This window comes from Pseudophryne corroboree, chromosome 3 (assembly GCF_028390025.1).
Source record: "Pseudophryne corroboree isolate aPseCor3 chromosome 3, aPseCor3.hap2, whole genome shotgun sequence".
NCBI lineage: Eukaryota > Metazoa > Chordata > Amphibia > Anura > Myobatrachidae > Pseudophryne > Pseudophryne corroboree.
Window position 1 is genome coordinate 735913060 of NC_086446.1, and position 14239 is coordinate 735927298.

At 47.4% G+C, this 14239-nt stretch overlaps 1 protein-coding gene across 1 annotated transcript in view; it reads left to right on the top strand.

The window, feature by feature from the left end:
* C3H10orf90 (chromosome 3 C10orf90 homolog) overlaps positions 1-9013 on the top strand; it is a 392649-nt gene extending 383636 nt beyond the window's left edge. Inside the window, exons 8-9 of the mRNA XM_063963768.1 lie at positions 7957-8056; positions 8137-9013. Of these exons, the coding sequence (XP_063819838.1) occupies positions 7957-8056; positions 8137-8175 (139 nt within the window). The 3' untranslated portion in view covers positions 8176-9013. The remainder of the gene's footprint in view (positions 1-7956; positions 8057-8136) is intronic.
* Positions 9014-14239: the final 5226 nt, after the last annotated feature.

A 14239-nucleotide genomic window follows, 5' to 3' on the forward strand; every position in this document is an offset into this window, starting at 1 on the left:
TCATAATGTGTCACAGGCATTACGGTGTGTGGCATAATGTGTCTGGGGCATTACAGTGTGTGCATATTGTGTCATGTGCATTATTGTGTGTGGAATAATGTCTAAGGGCCATTGCTCTATGTGGAATAATGTATACTGGGCATTACTATAAGGAGGAAAAATGACAAATAATGTAAGGGGCATGAATCAGGATTATTTTTCTTTCCTGTGGTGGCCAACGTCTGGGCGTGCAGGTTGCAAAACTGGGGTATAAGGTAGTCTTTTCCTGCAATGCGACGCCCTCCACGCAAAGCCACGCCCATATCGACAAAGCCACACACCCTTTTTGCCGGCGCGCGCATTTTTCTACCTTTGCTAGTGCCAATTACGGGGGGTATGGAGGGGGGGGGGGGGGGCGCCGAAGGATTTTTTGGCTTGGGGGAGAAAAAATTCTAGTTACGCCACTGCCGACAGCGACGATCGTTGCCGACCCGCGGGGCTGCGCATCGGTCGTCGCTGGCGGCATACACACTTAACGATATAATGAGCGACGTCGCTCAAGGAGGGGGAAAATGAGCGACGTCGTTAAGTGTGTATGGACCTTAAGTGTTGCACACAACCTAATCAATATCACGCTTCAACAGGTTAAACAAACAAATACACTACTAAAAGGTGTCTGATAGTGATTAAAAAATATACTTATATCTATATACTTGAGCCTCTATTTGTTTCATGCATGCTCATTATATTATAAATATACGTGTGACATGCCTGTCAGCTCTCGTTGCTCTTCTCACATGAGCCGGGCCGGTGTTACTTCACCACCGTAGCCCGGGGAAACACTGAGGAAGAGCTGGCGATGGGATGAATACAGTCTTGTGAGATTTGATGTCATCATCTCGCGTGACAGTCACTGTAGTATACCTCCCAACTTTTCAATGCTCGTAATCGCGACCCTTACGTGGCCCGAAAAGGATGTGTGGCCTCGGCAGGTGGGGGTGTGGCTTCAGATGGGTGGGTGTGGCCACAAGGCGCCAGATTGCTTTTCTTCACTTTGGGGGCGTGCCCAGCGCTCCCCGAGCAGCTGGGCAGTCCCCTTCTCCCCTCCTAGCAGTGAATACATGCCGTGCGCATGCGCACAGCATGTATTCAGAGATCACTCGCTGCTTTATGTAGTAGGGCAGCGGGTGATCAAAGCCTCCCCCAACTGCCCCCCCGCCCACGGGACACTGCCATCCGCGGGTGGGACAGCGGGACAGTATACAAATAGCGGGACTGTCCCGCTGAAATCGGGAGAGTTGGGTGGTATGCTGTAGTTCACTGAGTTCCTCGGCTGCCAAGGAGCTGCTCCCATGGTCCCCTTATTCCTGGACAATCCAGGAATCTGGGTGAAGGGAAAAGCCTCCTGGAGGGTTGCCACCAAATCCTGGAGAATCCAGGAAATCAGGGAGAGGTGGCAACCCTAGAGGCAGGTAGAGAATGCTACCTGGCCGCTCTAATTGTGTGACCACCACACACCCCTGCTCAAAGGCCCCTAGGATTGTCGGGCCCTGGGCAACTGCCCAGTGTGCCTATACATTAAGATGGCCCTGCATCTCCCCCTATGGGGGGTATTCGATTAGGGACGTTTTTTTCCACCTAGGCGAAAAAAAACGGCACTTTTCGCAATTTTTTAGGGCAAATGAGGATACGCCCTATTCAATAGCAGGGCAGTTTTTTTGCCTAGGTGAAAAATTTGTCAGGAGCGAAAAACATGTGGATCGGTGAAAAGGCGCGTGTTTTCGCTAATTTTGAGGCACATTTCCCCAATGCCTTTTCGCTAATAAAAAAAAAGTGAAAGGCATTGGCAAAAATGACTTAAAAACGGGCGAAAGCGGCACACAATTGAATACACAGGGGGGTGAATTTGATAGATCCGAAACTGTCTGAGCTAATTGAATACCCCCCTAAGAGTTTTATTCCTGGTAAAACTATTCATACATATCATAAATTGCATAAAATACAGTAATTAACAATGCTAATACTATGTTGTTTCTAAATTTACAAGTTTCACGCTCGCATTTTTTTTTCTTTTTTCAAAAATGATTATTTGAAAAATATAATTTTGCTCCCAATCTCCAATAGAGATTCGTATTCAGTATATGTTTTCCAATCTACAGAGAAATTGTGACTGTCCAATTCTTAAATTACAGATCCGTGTTGTTTCTGTATAGCGATATCCCGTGTTGAAGCATTATTACAAGGTTAAATGTCTAACACAGCAGGTTATATTTTAATAAATGTCCTTTGTAAGTGCACATATCAGCATTGGCACAAAAAGTAAGCCTTGCAATTCTTTCAATTATTTTTCTATAGTCAAACTCTTATTTGAGAAAAGAAGAAAGGCAATGCCCTTAGAATCATATCAACGTAAAAAAAAATATGTACGTTTTTTTTAAAATTCATTTAGAGACACCTCAAGTAGAACATAACAATTAATGCCCCAGTGAGAACTTTAATGGGGTAAAACAGAAAATAACTTTGGAACCCGTTGTCAGTAAGAATAACAAGGCCCCCTCCCTTCTATTTACTAATGCAAAACTGAGACAGGCTTTCTCCATCACATGCAGTTTATACTTGGCCTCTCTTCCTAAACATCTTGGGGACTTCCAAATTTTGGTTAGTGCCAATGAACTTCAGGGAGAACAATTTTCCTTCCCACATCCTGCCCACTTTCTAGTGATGCTATTCTCTTCTTGACCCCACCCTGTCAGCGTATTATTAACAGGAACACTACGTTTGTCAGACCCCGAATGTTTGGGTAGTCCCAAGGATTGCCTAAAGAGCAGTGGTGCAAGTAGAAATAATTTCTTAGTGGTACTGAAAATGGGCGTGGTCATGTGTTGTGAGGGGGCATGGCCACATGGCAGAAGTGGGAGTGGCTACATGACACTAGTGGCGTGGCGACACTACAAAGCCCCTTTTCTTCGCACTCTGGAGGCAAGGCTAGAAATATATAGTGATACCCCCAGTATAATAGAAATCTCCTATATAATAGCCCTATTCTGTGACCTTGTGATTCATTTGCTAACGCTGGGCGGAGTCACAACAGTGGGCGGAGTTATTCAAATGAGTCACAGAGATCTGGCCAAATCTACAGGAGACTAGGAGCAGAAGCAGATAGCATGGGCATTGGGCATGTCACAGGCAGGGGTGCATACCTCCCAGCTTTCTGCAGGAGCTTTCTCCAGGCAGAAGGAGGGAAACACACTCGGCGAAAAGGGGGCGTGGCTTCACGTGAGGGCCCCCGTTTTCGTCAGTGAGGGGGCTTGCCCAGCGCTCTGTGAGCTGCTGGCATGCCCCCAGGGCTGATTATGAGTCCGGGGGGGCACAGGGCACTTGAGACAGGGGAGCCCTATCTCATTGCTGTGCCTGCTGTGGGTTGGGGGCGTGGCCTAATCGCGGCCCGCGCGGCCACGCCCCCTTATGCAAATTCCGATTTTTATTTTTATTTTTTTTATGGGATTTTGGCCCCTCAGCTAGGGCTAAATCCAGAGGAGGTGGTCGCTCCCCCTACACACCCGCACAGGGAGAAGAAAGCAGGGAGACTGCTGCCTCCCTGCAACACCACTGACCTGCCAATATGCAGCAGCGTGTGCTGACTGTAGCACAATGCTGCCGCTGTTGCTGGCAGGACGGGGGGAGCTTCTGAGCTGGGACAGAGCTACTCCAGCCGGGGGGCCCCCTAAAACTGTGGGGCCAACGGTACGTATCCCCTGGCCACCCCCCCCCTTAATCCGGCTCTGCTGCTGGAACCCCCCCCGTAATCCGTACCCCCTGATGCCCCCTCTCCCTCTGTCTCCACTATTCACCGCTGCTCTGCTAAGCAGAACAGCGAGTACAGGAGCTTTCCAACTGCCCCCCCCCCCACCGCCGGACACTGCGACCCGCGGGTGGGACAGCGGGACAGACCCCAAAAAATGGGACTGTCCCGCGAAAATCGGGACATTTGGGAGGTATGGGGGTGTGTGAGGGGTATGTCATACAGACAGACGGGCACCGGCTCACTGTGTGCTTGACCCCCCACATCGGCATACTCATTAGGGTCTCTCTGGCGCGGAGGAGCGTCACTTTCAGACACACTCCACGCTTCTTAGCTGCAGTTTAGTGGGGCACCTGCCGCTGTGCAGGTTCCATACTGCCTCTGTTATCTCCAGCCCCGGCAACCCCACCGCTAGCTGCAGCGCTGCCACCCGCAGTGGAGTGCGCCCAGCTCATTCACACACTTTAGCTGGCGGGTAGCGCTGCAGAAATCCGAGCCGCTTGCAGGCTCTGACCCACTCCTCCCTCCAGCCGCAGCGTCTCCTGGGAGCTAACCAGTCACTCCCAGTCTCCCCTTACCACAGTGCCCGGAAGCCGTGAGGTCCGCGCCACGTGCATGCTATGACCCCCTCCTCCCTCCAGCCGCAGCATCTCCTGGGGGCTAACCAGTCATTTCCAGTCTCACCTTACCACAGTGCCCGGCAGCTGCGCGAGGTCTGCGGTGTGTGACTGAGGAGGGGGGGAGGGATGCGGACTGGCAGAGAAAGCAGGACTCCAGCCTGAGAGAGTCAGCCATGCCAAGTCTCCAGCAGCAGCAGATCCCAACAGGTTGGAATGGAACAGCAGCAGCCAGCAGCAGTGACTCCGGTAAGACACATCTGTCTGTCACCACTGTTTTGTCCCTAATACCAATCTCTCCCGTGCCCTGTGTTCTGTCATGTCCCTGTCACCCCTGGCCTTGCCCTGCCACCCTTATTCTGGCCCTTTCACCCTTATCCTGGCCCTTTCACCCTTATCCTGGCCCTGTCACCCTTATGCTGGCCCTGTTACCCCTATCCTGGCCCTGTCACCCCTGTGCTTGCCCTGTCAACCCTATACTGGCCCCGTCACCCCTGTCCTGGTCCTGCCGCCCCTACCGTGGCCCTGTCACCCCTATCCTGTCCCTATCATTTCTGTCCTGGCCCTCTCACCCCTGTCCTGGCCCCGTCACCCCTGTCCTGGCACCGTCACCCCTGTCCTGGCCCCGTCAACCCTGTACTGACCCTGTCACCCCTGTCCTGGCCCTGTTACTGCATACCCTCCAACTACCTTTTATGGCATGTACAGTACCCGCAGCGCCTCCAGACCTCTCCCCAATGCACTACACCTCCGCACCTTCCCCTCCACCACATGCGGCACTCCACCCCTCCCCCACATGCTGTGCCTCCAGATCCCCTACACCACCCGTGGCTCCCACTCCTCCACCTCTTCACCACCCACAGCACCTCCAGGCCCCTTCCACCATTCACCCCCCTTATACGTCTCCCCCCACACCTGCCCCCCTCCACCCGCAGCATCTGCAGACACCCTCCTCCATCAGCGGTCCCCCCCCTCACCCACCCCTCCCCCACCAATGGCACCCCCGCACCTGCCCCTCCACCACCTGCAGCACCTCCGGACCTCCTTTCCCATCCGCCGCAACACCCGTACCTGCCCCTACCCTACCCATGGTGCCTGCGGTCCCCTACCCAACCCCCGGCACACCCATCCCACAGCACCTCCGGAACCCTTCACCCATCCACAACATCCCCACACCTGCCCCTCTCCCACCCGTGGCACCCCTGCCCCTCCCCCACCTGCAGTGCCTCCGGACCCCTCCCCCATCTGCATCCCCCACTCCTCTGCCCCTCCCCCACGCGCAGCACCTCCCGAACCTTCCCCATCCGGGCCCCACCCCCACTTCTGCCTCCCCTCCACCCGCAGCATCTACAGACACCATCCGCAGTCCCCCCCGCACCCGCTACATTCTGTACATCGTGCCCTGCAGGTGCTGTTCACGCCGTTGCAAGGGGCTGCGCCTCCTTCACCATCGCACGCCCTTTCATTGTGCAATATTTAACCACTAACAAAGGAATGCAGGTAATACTCCATATAATACAAATATTAAACCCCAGAAAGGCATGCAAGGGTTAAGGGGGCGTAGCCCCTTGCGACGGTGTGAAGAGCGCCCGTAGGGCGCGATGAAGCACCTAGTATATAGTAATACCCCCAGTATAATAAATATATATAGTAATGCCCACAATGTAATAATAACAGAGGCGTCACTCACCTCTGTAATACTCAGTGCGGCAGTGAGGGAAAAGGGGGCAGGGCTTCACAGGAATGGGTGGGGCTTAAATAGAGAGGTGGGGCTTCGCAGGCGGCACTTGTTTTTGGCCCATTGAAGGCGGGGCTTTGTGGGAGGGGCGGGGCTTCACATCCCGACACCCTTTTTTTGTCACTTGGGGGTGTGGGAGGTGAGGGCTGACTCCCAGGGAGTGCTGTCCCTGCAGTGCTGGCTCTTACACAGTGACAGGAGCCGAGTGCTGCACATAATATAACAGTGCAGCACTCGGCTCCTGTCACTGTGCAGGAGCCGGCATTTTGGTGTCACTCCTCGGTGGGTGACACCCGGGAGCGGGCCGCACACCACTGAATAATAATATATAAAAATGCCTCCATTATAACAGGAATATATAGTGTAGTAGTGCCCCTGGTATAATAGAAATATCTAGTAGTGTCCACATTACAATATAAATATGTAGTAGTAATACCCCCATAATAATAGACATATATAGTAGTGTCCGCATTATATAGAAATGAATGCTCCCAGCAAGAGACACTGCGGGAAAGTGCAATCAGGCTCCTCTCTTCACGCCAGCCACAGCCGCCAGAGGAGGAAGTGTGTTGACGCGTCATGACATCACCGTTGCGCCCCCAGTAACCCTGACAAACTGGGAGGTGCTGTCATGCTGCCAAGCACCATGGTCTTGTTACTTTGTGGCACATTATAATTGTGGTAATGGCGGTCATGGGTGCAAAGTGTGTGGCAGGTGGTACTGAGTACCCGCTGCCATATTCTTAAGGGTACTCCGTACCGGAGTGTACACGCATGATTGCACCACTGCTAAAGAGCAGGTCACCCTCTGGCATCAAGCCCTCTTTCTAGTAAAATGAGCGGAACTGGGGGAGCAATCACAGAATCTTCAGTGATTCGTATCATCTTGGTCACATCTCCTCTTTAAGGGCTCACGATTTGCTGCTTTATGTCACGAGGGGGTGAGGCCTAATGAAGCACCCTATAGTGATTGGCTGAATCTCCCCTTTGGGAATTCTCCTGGATGGGTCAATTTTAAAGCTGTCAAGTATTATTAAGACATATACACCGAAAATAAAGCACAGTACAAAATACACACAGATGTGCCCACTGTCATCTATCTTACCCGCAAACGGGTCGCATGTACAGCCGTATCGCAATGCTATTAGCTGCCCCGCGTGTGACCCATATGTGGGATCATACCATGCACTCTTATGGAACGGGGGTGCATACGCAGTGCCTGCGCACCTTCACGGGCCCTGTAATCATGCAAGCGACCCACGACTATTAGCAGCCATGGGTAAGATGAGTGAGGACTCTGTATGCACACTGTATATCTGATACTGTACCACCGATGTATGTAGCATACTGTACTGTATATACAGATGGGTCCATGTTTATCTTGGCATTTAATAGGATTAAGTGAGCCCGGTCAGTGAGACTTAATCCCCTTCTGTAATGACTTAATCCCCTGCTGTATTGTTCTCTGTATTGTATTGCAGCTGAGAACAATAGATGAAGGATTTATGCTAATAAACCAGGGTGTGTCTAGGCGCAGCAAATAAGTCAAGATAAATGTGGCTCCATCTGTATGCTTTTAAGTATGGCGAGTGTGATCCTACGCCCCAATCTTATTGAGTGGTTCTGCAAATATTTTAAGGACATATTGTACATTACATCTGTGTCTTATTCTGCGTGGTATAATAATAACAGGAATAACCTATCTATCTGACCTTCCCTAACACTGGCTAATTCCTGACATTAACCACTTTACTTCAAGGGTATGGCAGCTTAATACATGACTTCCTATCATAACACTGCGTCACTTTTACACGTTTCAGAATATATAACAGCTTGCCTGAAGTTAAAAAGAAAAAAGAGGATGAGGAGAAGAGACTGATAACAGAGAGCAACAGGCTTCGAGCCCAGCTGTTCAAGAAGGTGAAAATAAGCGTCCAGTTTATTAGTATATTGAGATAAATCTGCAGTTCTAGATAGTAACATGGTGTTTTGTTCCCTAGAAACTCCTGAATCAAATTCTTCAGCGAAGCTTGGACTGAGAAGAGAATTTTACCCCGTGTCATTTTACTTATTACGTACTGCTAATTAGCATATAATTGTCATATTATTAATCGATTTAACAAGACGAAGACAGTTTATTGTTGCAAAGCCCAAAAGTTTACACTGATATACATTCCTTACTAGTTCCTTGGGTGTAAAGGGGCAGATTTAAGAAAGAGTGATATTTTTGTTATCACTCGTTATGAATGATTAGTGGTGCTCCAGCCAATCAGCTCCTAACTGTCAAACCTTTCCAAAAGAGGACAGACGGAAAGTTTCCCATACCAACCAATCAGCTTCCAGCTATCATTTATCTGGTACATTCTATAAAATGAAAAGCTTGTTGCTATGGGCATATTCTCCATCTGTCCTCTTTAGAAGATTTGATACATCTACCATATAAGACTGGAGTAATGTATTTTTGTTCATTCTTCATTTAAAAATTTAGAACTAAAACGAGTGAAAAACACAAATAAAACTCAGAAATGTTTCTATTTTCTGGAAAAACGACAATGTTAAAAATGTACTGCAACAATGTAATATAATAATTTAATGTCATGGTTACTGTGTGTTATTCTAAAACCATATTTCATACTGTAGAACGTGGAGAGGGTCGTTATTTATTATTAACAGGACAATGGAGTCACTCATTGATCCTGGAGGCCACAATGACATACTGTATAATGTTTTCCTCTGCTTGCTGGTAAAGACAGATATTAAATATTTGCCTCAGTGTGTTTCCCAAAGAACTGGAAATGAAGAAATACATCTTCATAAGGCAGCAACCAAGCAGGGGATTACCTTTTATATAATAATGCTATTAAAACTCAAATTCAACGCTTCAGTAATGTTTTTGTATTGCGCTGTACATATTCCTGTTACATACAGGGTAATATTACCTCTGCCGTAAGCTTTAGTGAGAATCTCTAATAGAAAACCTATTGCAGGGTTTTGTTCACCATGTCTTTCTTTCTTACATATATCTCTCTCCCCCGACTTCACTCTCTCTCTTTTCATGGGGTCTATTTACTAAAGCTTGGATGGAGATAAAGTGGATGGAGTTAAAGTACCAGCCAATCAGCTCCTATTTGTCATTTTTCAAATCTAGTCTGTAACATGGCAGTTAGGAGTTGATTTTCTGGCACTTTTGGGGTCATTCCGACCTGATCGCACGCTGCCGTTTTTTGCAGCGCAGCGATCAGGTCACTACTGCGAAACGTATGCACCGCAATGCGCAGGCGCGTCGTACGGGTACAAAGAAGATCGTTGCTGGGTGATGGATTTAACGAAGAATCCATTTGCACAGCCGATCACAAGAAGATTGGCAGGAAGAAGGCGTTTGTGGGTGTCAACTGACTGTTTTCAGGTAGTGGTTGGAAAAATGCAGGCGTATCCAAGCGTTTGCAGGGCGGGTGTCTGACGTAAATTCCGGGACCGGACAGGCTGAAGTGATCACAGCGGCTGAGTAAGTTCAGACCTACTCAGAAACTGCACAAGCTGCTTTTGTACTGCTCGGCTGCACATGCGTTCGCACCCTTGCAAAGCTAAAATACACTCCTCAGTGGGCAGCGACTATGCGTTTGCATGGGTGCAAAAAGTAGCTAGCGAGTGATCAACTCGGAATGACCCTCTTTATCTCCATACACGTTATCTCTCCAGGGTTTAGTAAATAGACTCCCATATCTTTCCTGTATGTCTCTCCCACCCATATCCCCTCTCTCCCCACTTGTCTCTCTAAGCCACATCTCTCTCTAACCCACATATATCTCTTTTTCTCCCCCACATATCTCTTTCCCTCTTCCATACATGTCTCTCTCACCCACATCTCTTTGCCCCATCTCTCTCTCTCTCTCTCTCTCTCTCTCTCTCTCTCTCCCTCTGAATGAAGGCACTGAGATAACCTTGATCACAGTACCCAATAGCGGGTGGGACCTAGATGCATGAAGATTGACGATGGGGAATTACACTCAGAGACAGCGCTTTAGCATATTTTGGGGAGAATGGGATGTGGGATGGGAGGAGTGAGGTGTGTCCAGTGCAGATAGCTCTCAGTCCAGTGCAGATACCTCCAGTGAGGTGTGTCCAGTGCAGATAGCTCTCAGTCTTACTGCACCACTGCACCATCTTCATGTCACTGGCCACAAGTGGTATGTCTTGTGTCTCACCACCAGGGGGCCTCTGTGTGTATGGTGTCCAGCATGCAAGCACTAGACACACTCTGGCCCTCATTCCGAGTTGGTCGCTCGCTAGCTACTTTTAGCAGAAATGCAAACACAAAGCCGCCGCCCTCTGGGAGTGTATCTTAGCATAGCAGAATTGCTAACGAAAGATTAGCAATTGCTAACAAAAGATTAGCAATTCTGCTAATGGCCCTCATTCCGAGTTGATCGCTCGGTAATTTTCTTCGCATCGCAGTGAAATTCCGCTTAGTACGCATGCGCAATATTCGCACTGCGACTGCGCCAAGTAATTTTACAATGAAGATAGTATTTTTACTCACGGCTTTTTCTTCGCTCTGGCGAACGTAGTGTGATTGACAGGAAATGGGTGTTACTGGGCGGAAACACAGCGTTTTCGGGGCGTGTGGATAAAAACGCTACCGTTTCCGGAAAAAACGCAGGAGTGGCCGGAGAAACGGGGGAGTGTCTGGGCGAACGCTGGGTGTGTTTATGACGTCAAACCAGGAACGACAAGCACTGAACTGAACGCAGATGCCGAGTAAGTCTGAAGCTACTCTGAAACTGCTAAGTAGTTTGTAATCGCAATATTGCGAATACATCGGTCGCAATTTTAAGAAGCTAAGATACACTCCCAGTAGGCGTAGGCTTAGCGTGAGCAACTCTGCTAAATTCGCCTTGCGAGCGATCAACTCGGAATGAGGGCCAATATTAGCAGAATTGCTAACGAAAGCAATTTCCTTGCAGTTTCTGAGTAGCTCCAGACCTACTCCTAGATTGCGATCACCTCAGTCCGTTTAGTTCCTGGTTTGACGTCACAAACACGCCCAGCGTCCGACCAGCCACTCCTCCGTTTCTCCAGTCACTCTTGCGTTTTTACCCGGCACGCCTGCGTTTTTTAGCACACTCCCTGAAAACGGCCAGTTTCCGCCCAGAAACACCCACTTCCTGTCAATCAGCAGAGCGATTGAAAAGGTTTGTTCGCCTGTGAGTAAAATAGCATAGTTTTGTGTAAATTTGCTTAGCGCGTGCGCCCTGAGATGCATACGCATGCGCAGAACTGCCGGATTTTAGCCTATTAGCAATTCTGCTAAAATTAGCAGCGAGCGAACAACTCGGAATGAGGGCCTCTATACGAAATTCTATAATAAATATCAGGCTGCTCCCTGCTGCGGCATATTTTAATGGCGCAAGTAGGACCTATTGTTTTAGGTACTGTATTGCACCAAAAAAATAAAGTGAACATGTCTGCTCACAACAAGTACTGTAGGCAAAATACGTAGTAGATTCTGAACCAGAAAAAAATAGACTCTGTAGTGCTTTACCCAACATACATCATTAAACATTATTTGGAGTTTCTAAAATTAAGGAAGGAGGATATGGGGAAAGGGGGAGGGAAGGAACAAAAAAAGGAAAGAAAGAGAAAAGGAGAGATGGGGGAAACTGTATTACAGACAAATGGGACAAATGCACGTGGGACATAAAAGAAACATAAAGGAACACAGGAACATCAAGATGAGCCTTGTAGATGGCCATTATGGTACAGATATCATGGTTCCCATACTTTGTGAAAGTAATTGACTTTAGCATGTAGGATACAAGTGACATATTCCATAGTCATCACATACCATAGTTTATTAGTAGGAGCCACCATAGAGGGCACAGTAATTTTTTTCCCAATTTTGTAGAAAAAAGGAGCTTGACAGCATTGAAAATATGGCCAGTCAACTTAATAACGACTTTAGAAATCTGTTTCAACGCTTTTGTGGCTGAAGTGCTTGGTTTGTTTGGGCTCCCACAAACCAATTTTTTGGAACCTCCGATCATTAATGAGGAGATTGATGATGAGGGAGTTGGAAGTGGAGATTGCATGTGCTGGTCCAAACTGCTGGTTGCTGATACTGGAATGCTTGTTATTATTTTAGAGGGCTTTTTTCAGATTTTGTGAAATAACTTGCATCAACTCTCTGCAAATGACATAACAGGGAGGAGGTGCCTAGATGGTTAACGTCCCTACCTCTACTAGCTTTGTCCTCACAAATGGTACAGATTCTTTCACAAATATTGTCAGGATTTGGGTAAAATAATTCCACACACAAGAAGTGTTTTTTTTTTGGTCTTATGCCAGGCATGACAATGGACTTTTTTTTATCATGAGCAAGAACTGCTGCCACTGGTGGCTGATTTACCTTGGCACAAATAACATCCTCATCATCAACATCCTTGAGATGCTCATCCCAAGATTTGCAGAGGGTGCTGAAATGGTAGAAGAAGGCTTCTCTATGAGTACAGTATTAGTAATGTCATACTCACACATAGCTAACAGGGACACCCCTTGACTCTCCTCATGGATTTGTGAACACACAGCTTGTTCTTCAGCCTTAGTGGTGTTCTTTTTTTGGAGCACTGAATTATTGTCTACTTTAAAGGTGACACTTTTACTAGACTAGGTTACAGAAGAAGATGGTTGACTGTGTTTGGCCCCAGCTTCCTGAGGCATTGTTCTAGTGCATGAAACAGCACTAGCACTAGCAGAACTACCAGTTACAAGCAAAGACCATGGCCTGAGCCTTTCCTTGTGACTGCATGTGGTGTATGACATATTGACAATTCTACATTTTTCAGCAGTACATTTTCTCTTTAGAGGTGATGTTTTCTTTAACATTGTGAAATATTGCGCAGATTTCAGGTGCCCTTTCTTAAACTTTGTGTCCCCTGGATCACCTTTAGTTGATGTTGAAGTACTATTATGACTGACAGCAGCCGCAGCACTAGTACTTGGTTGGTGGTCCTGCTCTTTTATCAACTGATCCATGTCGACTCACAACTCACCTGGTAATGGTACCCTAATGACATTAATTTTTTTTTTAACACAGTGCCTGAACAACACACAACACTTTGATTTTATATTTTTGTACATGGTGCTTGGACATACAACAGTTTTATGTTTTTATTATATTTTTTTACACAGTGATTGAACACACCACAGTTTTATTTTATTTTTTTACATGGTGCTTGAACACACAACACAGTGCCTCACAGAGCCAACAGTCCCACACTCTTTCCCTCTGGTCACTGCCACTGGTGTGTGTCGTATGCATTTTATTAGTGTCTCAGAGCCCACAGTCCCACACAGAGCCAACAGGTCCACACACTGGCCCTCTGGTCACTGCCAACTGTGTGTGTCCTGTTTGTGCATTTGTTTTTAGTGCCTCGGAGATCACAGTCCTACAACCTCTCCCTCTGGCGTCTTGTGTGAAATGGCTCCCGAATCACGAAGGAGAAACTTTATGCAATCAAAAACAGATCCGATGCCAGGAAGATGACATTTTCCTCATTTTCAGATCCGAGTCTGGCTGGAAGACACAAGTCGGGACTCGGATCTACTCGTAATGTGGAAGTTCAAGTGTTTTCTGTTTCTAGGAAACCGAAAGCGCTAATCTCTACTTATGTACAGTGAGAAGTCCTGATGAGGACAAGACATCTTACCTGAATGTGGATATTCTGTGTAATGCTTTAAAACCTAAGTGGGTGCAGATCTGATTCAGAACAAGAGGTCTTCTACTCTGAAATTTAGTGGCTTATTTACATAATGTTCCTATGGAGTTTAGCTGAAAATTGTCTGTCATTTTTCTTATTGTTTTAAGATGAGAACAAAAAAAAGGCACATGGAAGATCTGTATATCTTCCATAAGAAGCATATCAATTAGAGTTTCTTTTTTATTTCTCTAAGTGACTTTACTAGATGTATTAAAGCGAATTCCAATTTTCTGCATTTCTATCAATATATCTGTCCTAGTTTGTTTGACAGCAAAAGGATGTTAAATAAAATCAGATACAAAAGTATCAGTCAGTGACTAATGTGATTAGAATTCCACGTTCTATC